This window comes from Sphaerodactylus townsendi, linkage group LG16 (genome assembly GCF_021028975.2).
Source record: "Sphaerodactylus townsendi isolate TG3544 linkage group LG16, MPM_Stown_v2.3, whole genome shotgun sequence".
Classification (NCBI taxonomy): domain Eukaryota; kingdom Metazoa; phylum Chordata; class Lepidosauria; order Squamata; family Sphaerodactylidae; genus Sphaerodactylus; species Sphaerodactylus townsendi.
This window is the reverse complement of record NC_059440.1, coordinates 18,939,289-18,946,002: the sequence shown is the minus strand read 5'-3', so window position 1 is coordinate 18,946,002 and position 6,714 is coordinate 18,939,289. Positions and strand designations below refer to the sequence as shown.

The window sequence follows — 6,714 nt, the reverse complement described above, 5'->3', positions numbered from 1 at the left end:
TCTCCTTGTAATCTTAATGGGCTGGGCTTTCCGCTGCACCAAAGCTATGCTTACAAGACTGCCACCCAGCTTCAGGGGCAGGACAAGAGCTGTCAGCCCAGCTTGCTAAATAACACTCTAAACTCCAGCCTTTCTCACCCAGCCCCTTCTCCGCCTTCCTTCCTTCCTCCAAATTAAACTAGGAAACACAGGGGCTGAACCACTGAGAAGATCTTAGGTGCCTGCGGATGCAAGGGTCGGTGTCCGCTGCCTAGGAATGCCCACTTTCCGCCCTCCTCTTATCTTATGACTTCTTGCGCAACTAGTAGGCAGTGGCCTGTTTCGAAGACACAGTTCCTGCAGCTGCTAACAGGAAAGAGGTACGCTAAAGCCAAGTGTTGTTTCTTAGAGCTCATTTGATGTTTTAGAAAAGTTTTTAACTTGCTTTAGGGCTGTATTTTTAGATGTTGGTTGAAAAAATGGGTCGCGTTATTCTTTCCGATAAGCATGTTTATCTTTTCCCAGTGCTACAGCTTCAAAAAGCCAAGCATGTCTTGTATCTGGAGCCCCTTTCCTTAAATCAACCCCTGTGGATAGATCAGCTGCCACTGGAATGGCTAATTGAAGCTGGGTCGAAAGAGTTTACATTATTTGCTAAGAGCTCCAGAAGTAATGGGGAGGAGGTGTATAGCTTCTCCCTTAACTGTTATTTCCTGCAAAATACAAGGCTTGCCACACTGATATGACATATTTTCGGTAGCAATACCTGCCTATAAATTGTCTTCTCGTCTGGTCCCCTTTTTGCAAAAGAATGTGATTTTTGCAACGAAGATTAGATGACTGTGTGCTTTATTTACAAGCACGTTAAAATAATAATAGAGGTTCACGGAAATGTGTTGGGTGTCATTAGGAGAATAAAATGGAGGAGGGAAAAACCGCGTAATCTGCTTTGGGGAGAAAAGCAGAGGCCAAGTGAACTGAAATAAGGCACCCGGTCAGTTATGAAGTAATTTCCAAAACACTTATCTGTAGCCTCGGTTTCAGGTTGGGAATTTCATGGAGATTTTGGGCTGGAGCCTGGGAAGAAAGCTCCCCGGGGATCAGAGGGACCTCAGCAGGTATTATACCTTAGAGTCCTCCTCCAGAGTCACCGTTTTATTCAGGGAAAGTGGTATGTTATTTCACAACAACCCTGCAGGGCGAGTTAGGCTGTGTGCAAATGACATGATAGCCCTGTTTAGATATTTGAAGGGATGTTATGCTGGTGAGGGAGCAAGCTTGTTTTCTGTGGCTCTAGAGATTAAGACCAGGAGTAGTGGGTCCAAGGTGAAGGAAAAGAGGTTCCACCAAAACATCAGAAAAAACTTCCTGGCAGTAAGGGCTGTTTGGCTGTGGAATGCACCATCTCAGAGTGTGGTGGAGTCTCCTTCTTTGGAAGTTTTTAAAGAGAGGCTGGATGGCCATCTGTCAGGAGTGCTTTGATTCTGCATTCCTGCATTGCAGGGGGTTGGACTTGATGGCCTTGGGGTCCCTTCCAACTCTATGATTCTGTGATTCTATGACTGGGCTCAGAAAGGTTCAGTGGGAATTTGAATATGGATCTTTCCAGACCCTAGTTGAGCACTTTAATCATTACATCAAGGTAGAAAATTAGTAGCAGGGTGTGTGTGTGTAAATTGAAGAGATAGAAAAGGATATCGAAGAGATAGAAAAAGTGCAGAGAAGGGCAATGAGGATGATTGAAGGATTGGAGCACCTTCCTTATGAGGAGAGGCTGCAGCGTTTGAGACTCTTTAGTTTGGAGAGGAGACGTCTGAGGGGGGATATGATTGAAGTCTATAAAATTATGCATGGGATAGAAAATGTTGACAGGGAGAAATTTTCCTTTCTCACAATACTAGAACCAGGGGGCATACATTGAAAATGCTGGGGGGAAGAATTAGGACTAATAAAAGGAAACACTTCTTCACGCAACGTGTGATTGGTGTTTGGAATATGCTGCCACAGGAGGTGGTGATGGCCACTAACCTGGATAGCTTTAAAAGGGGCTTGGACAGATTGATGGAGGAGAAGTCGATCTATGGCTACCAATCTTGATCCTCCTTGATCTGAGATTGCAAATGCCTTAGCAGACCAGGTGCTCAGGAGCAGCAGCAGCAGAAGGCCGTTGCTTTCACATCCTGCACGTGAGCTCCCAAAGGCACCTGGTGGGCCACTGCGAGTAGCAGAGTGCTGGACTAGATGGACTCTAGTCTGATCCAGCAGGCTAGTTCTTATGTTCTTATGTTCTTAATATCTTTGTATATTTCCTGTTGGAAGTTAACAAGGTCTGGTGTACAAAAAGAAGATAAATTTCTTAAAATTTGGATCCTACCACAGTCTTTCCTCTTTACTATCAAGTATGTTAATTCCTGAATAAAGGCTTTTCTTTAATCAGTGCTCGTGGACACAACCAAGAATCCCTCTGCTAACATTTCCGGCTTCAGAGTTATCATCTCGTCCCTGCCAACACATGAAATGGAAGATAACCAATTTCCTAGTCAATGATCCCAGTGCTTCAATCAGAGAGTCTGTTCAGTTAATTTACCACTAATTGCCCCGTCCTTGACCACAAGGGACGGAGTTAGTCGATTTCCAGCAAAACAGTTTATTGTGGTTCTTTGGAATGTTACACTTGTCTGTTGAATAGTTCAGCATAAGATGACAGCAGAGTTTAGTTTAATGCTGTGTTTTTTCTCTTTCATGTATACAAACACATGTTCTTTACTTTCACTTGGCCTTCCTCCTCCTCTTAGAATTAAACTTTAAAGTTTTCACTTGTCTGAACTGATCCTCTGTATGAAATTACAGGACATTTTGTGTGTGAGAGAGAGGGGGTTGTGGTGGTGTTTATTCAGAGGCCTGACAGGATCTCTCTGCCTCTCATACTGTAAGCACAAAATCACCTCAGATTTACTTTTTGCCTCAGTGGCTCTGAACGAAATATGCATACACTGTAATTGTTTTCTCTTGGCTTTTGGTGCTTTCCTTAGATTGTGTCAGTTGGGGATTCTGTACAGAGGAAGCATGAATCTTGCCCCAAAACCCCAGTGTTGTCTGTGTAGATACTCCACCCTCCCACCTGTTGGGAACTCATTTGCTCTCTGTTCTATCCCTTGCAATGAAAGGCACTGATGTACCCCTTTACAAAATGATTCAAATACTGCCTCTGCTTTTGTCTGTGTGTGTGTGTGTGGGGGGGGGGGGGTTATTACTTTTTATTTTTTTCTGCATTACTTCAGGGTACCATCAGCAGGAAATCCCACTGTTTCATTTCTCTCTAGCTCTGCCCTGCTCTAAAGGAGTGGCGCTCACGGTAGACATCTGAGCGGTTTCCAAGACAGCCTGATTTTTGTTAACTTCTGCCACTCTGTTCCATCCACAAAGAATATGAAAGTCTATGCAAGCATCTGTGCACTGGCGCTCCTGTTTCAACTTGCTGTGTGCTCCGATAACTCCTCTACACCAGGTCAGTTGCTCTCCAGCACAGTTGGATGAAAGTGAGGCGGAGCCAGTGGCCCAAGGAAATTCACATGGCTCCCTTACCTTCCTGTTGATTCATATGGCTCACTCTGCCCATGTAACGATGGCTCAGTTGAATCTCTGGCCCACCAATTACTACACTGTCTCAGATTCAAGGAAATCAGATCCAAGTATGTGAATCTTACTCCTTTACATTTACCCCATCTCCCCGATTTAATTAGATTACACTACTTGTTGGACAACCCTGATCCTTCTCTCTGTATGATAGTGGCAGACTTTCTCCTGGAAATTACTAAACGCCAGTAGATTTCCTTCGACCTCTATTGTATATGCTTTTTAATCCTTTAATTTTAAAAAAATATATGGCTCACTCTCTACTGGGACATGAACAGGCCAATCCAAGCCCAGGATGTGTAGGAATTTGTGGAAATTTCTTTGCTGCTAACTCATTTTACCTTTCCATCTCTTCTAGTGATAGATAATCGCTGCTGTTTCCGCTATTCGCAAGGGAGAATCCCACGCAATTTGGTGGTAGATTACTATAGAATTAGCAGTAGATGTCCTCTGCCAGCCATTGTGTAAGTAAAATCACCATACCATTTTTAGTAAAGCAGAAGGAAGGAGTCAGATATGCTGAGAGTGCCCCTTGTGGTTCAGCTAAAATACCTACTCCCATAAACCCCTTATAGGCCCTGGACTGGATGGCTGTGCTAGCATGATCTTATCAGTTCTTGGAAGCTAAGCAAGAATGGCCCTGGTTAATACTTGTATGGAAGACTACCTAGGAAGTCCCGGATTGCTACAGAGAAGCAGGCAATGGCAAACCACCTCTGTTCATCTCTTGCTTTGAAACCCCCAAGGGGTTTCTATAAGTGGGCTACAACTTGACAACGCTTTGCACACATACCTTTTTAGATACAACTGTGAGCGCTTATGTTTCTTGATGTACCAAAATTATTTCTTTCTTGTTGGGGGGAAAAAAAGCTCTTTTGATGCATTGATCCATCTCAGCTGGCGTAATGGAGTCAAAAATGTTGATGTACTTGTGTGTCTACTTCTAAGTACTTTGGGTACTTAGAAGAGGAAACTCAAAATGAACTAATTGCCCTGGCTGTTTCCCGACAACTCTGATTCAGCTCGGGAGAACAAAGCTCAGAGCTTTCCCTGCTAAGATGGAAACAGCTGCAAGGATCTCTGAACATTTTCTGCTGAATTTCAGAAAACATCTGGATAAGATAACTCAGTAAACATCTTGTTCTTGGTTGGGTTTTGTGGACATATGCTATTAATGCCAGTGTTTAGGATCTAGGGTTTGCAGTGGTTCTAAGGCCGCTTCCGCACGGAGGCGGAAGGGCTTGGGTTGGTGTACTCCACGCCGACCCGATGCCGCTGCGAACGGTCCCAGAAAGAGCCGGGAAGACGGCGCCGCAGAGCACCGTCGCCCGGCCGACCCGGTGTGTCGCTGGCCCTCCGGCACGTCGCCAAGGCCTGGAGACACGCCCCCCCGGCCCTGCGCGACTGCTCCAGCGTCGCAGGGCAGGGGGGCGTGTCCCCAGGCCTCGGCGACGCGCCGGACGGCCAGAGACAAGGTAAGTGCGGGGGGGGGGGGAAGGCGCCTTGGAGCCACTGCCATTCGCACGGCAGCGGCTCCAAGCCGGCGTTTCCCAAAAACCTCGCTGGGGAAGCAAGGTTGGGAAACGCCGGCTTCGCGCCGGTCGGGGCGGCGCGAGGGTGGCGCAGCAGCTGCACCCCCTGTGCGAATGGCTCCCTGGGGACGGCGTTTTTGCCGTCCCCAGGCCGCCATAAAACGCCCGTGCGGAAGGGGCCTGAGAGATGTTTTCCAGCAGATTGGTGGATAGGAGGTTGCTATTCTGTGCCCAGCATTGTATATTCCTTTCCTGCTTTCTGCAGCTGTGGGGAGTAACACAAGAGGAGGAAAAAGCAAATTAGATCTCAGAAGAAGGAGAGGGTGCTAGAAATTCCCTGACGTGCAGCTGGTGTCAAAAACAACAAATAAAATAATACTGCCTTTTGTTGGATTCTTTTGAGGTTCATTACCAAGAAAGGCAAACAGATATGTGCCAACCCCACCACCCGGTGGGTCCAAGACCTTGTCAGTTACTTGGAGGAGAACTAAGGACAGCAGGAATGGAGTCACTTCAAGTAGAGCACACAATTTCCTGAGAACAAGTATTTCTATAATAAACAGTAGTTATATTGTCTTTTCAATGTTGATGTTTTTCATTCTAAAAACAATGCAAGATAAAATTATGTCCATGACCCCACATCACAAAAGGTCTTCTTCTGGCACACTTCTTCTGGAATCTTAGAATCCTAGAATCAGAACAGCCCCCCCCCCCCCCCAGGGCCATTGAGTCCAACCCCCTGCAATGCTGGAAGACACAACCAAAGCACTCTCGACAGATGGCCATCCAGCCTCTCTTAAAAAACCTCCAAAGGAAACCCCACCATCTTTTGAGGCAGTGCGTTCCACTGTCCAACAGCCCTTACCATCAGGAAGTTCTTCCTAATGTTTAGGTGGAATTTCTTTTCTTGCACCTTAAGCCCATTACGCTTCGTCCTAGTCTTTAGAGTGGCAGAAAACAAGCTTGCTCCATCTTCAACGTGACATCCCTTCAAATATTTAAACATGGCTATCATGTCACCCTCTTCTCCAAACTAAACATACTTAGCTCCCTAAGCCGCTCCTCACAGGGCGTGGAATCCAGACCTTTTACCATTTCGGACACTCTCCTCTGGACCCATTCCAGCTTGTCGATATCGGTGCCCACAATTCAACTCACTACTCCACTTTCCAGCAGTGGATTCCCCACAGCGCCTCTGTGGTCGCTGTGCTGTCCTCACGCCCATCAGGCAGAGGTGGGATTCAGTTTTACCGCTGCCATCAGGGTGCCAGAAACTTTATATGGAGCAAGAACAGCCGCCCCTGCTCTGAGGAACTGACAAGTTAAAATATATGGGGCAGGAGGTAGCAGCAGAGATAAAGGAGAAAAGAGCAGCATTGATTTAGGAGGTTAAGAGCTCGGGTATCTAATCTGGAGGAACCGGGTTTGATTCCCAGCTCTGCCACTTGAGCTGTGGAGGCTTATCTGGGGAATTCAGATTAGCCTGTACACTCCCACACATGCCAGCTGGGTGACCTTGGGCTAGTCACAGCTTCTCGGAGCTCTCTCAGCCCCACCCACCTCACAG

At 46.6% G+C, this 6,714-nt stretch overlaps 1 protein-coding gene across 2 annotated transcripts; it reads left to right on the top strand.

Moving 5' to 3' along the window:
- The first annotated feature begins 217 nt into the window (after positions 1–217).
- Positions 218–5,730, top strand: LOC125445615 (C-C motif chemokine 5-like). Of its 2 annotated transcripts, XM_048518777.1 has the most exons (4): positions 218–359; positions 3,303–3,487; positions 3,974–4,079; positions 5,551–5,730. In XM_048518777.1, the coding sequence occupies exons 2-4, from the start codon at positions 3,409–3,411 to the stop codon at positions 5,636–5,638; spliced, it is 273 nt and encodes a 90-aa protein (XP_048374734.1). In that variant the 5' UTR covers positions 218–359; positions 3,303–3,408; the 3' UTR covers positions 5,639–5,730. The 2 variants fall into 2 exon arrangements, with proteins under 2 accessions (XP_048374734.1, XP_048374733.1); XM_048518776.1 differs by lacking the exons at positions 218–359; positions 3,303–3,487 and adding an exon at positions 3,526–3,671.
- The last annotated feature ends 984 nt before the right edge of the window (positions 5,731–6,714 follow it).

Coding starts and splice junctions, on each gene's coding strand:
- LOC125445615 (XM_048518776.1), top strand. CDS start 3,581: ATGGCTCACTCTGCCCATGTAACGATGGCTCAGTTGAATCTCTGGCCC. Junction 3,672..3,973: donor TTCAAGGAAATCAGATCCAA/GTATGTGAATCT, acceptor CATCTCTTCTAG/TGATAGATAATCGCTGCTGT. Junction 4,080..5,550: donor TGTCCTCTGCCAGCCATTGT/GTAAGTAAAATC, acceptor GATTCTTTTGAG/GTTCATTACCAAGAAAGGCA.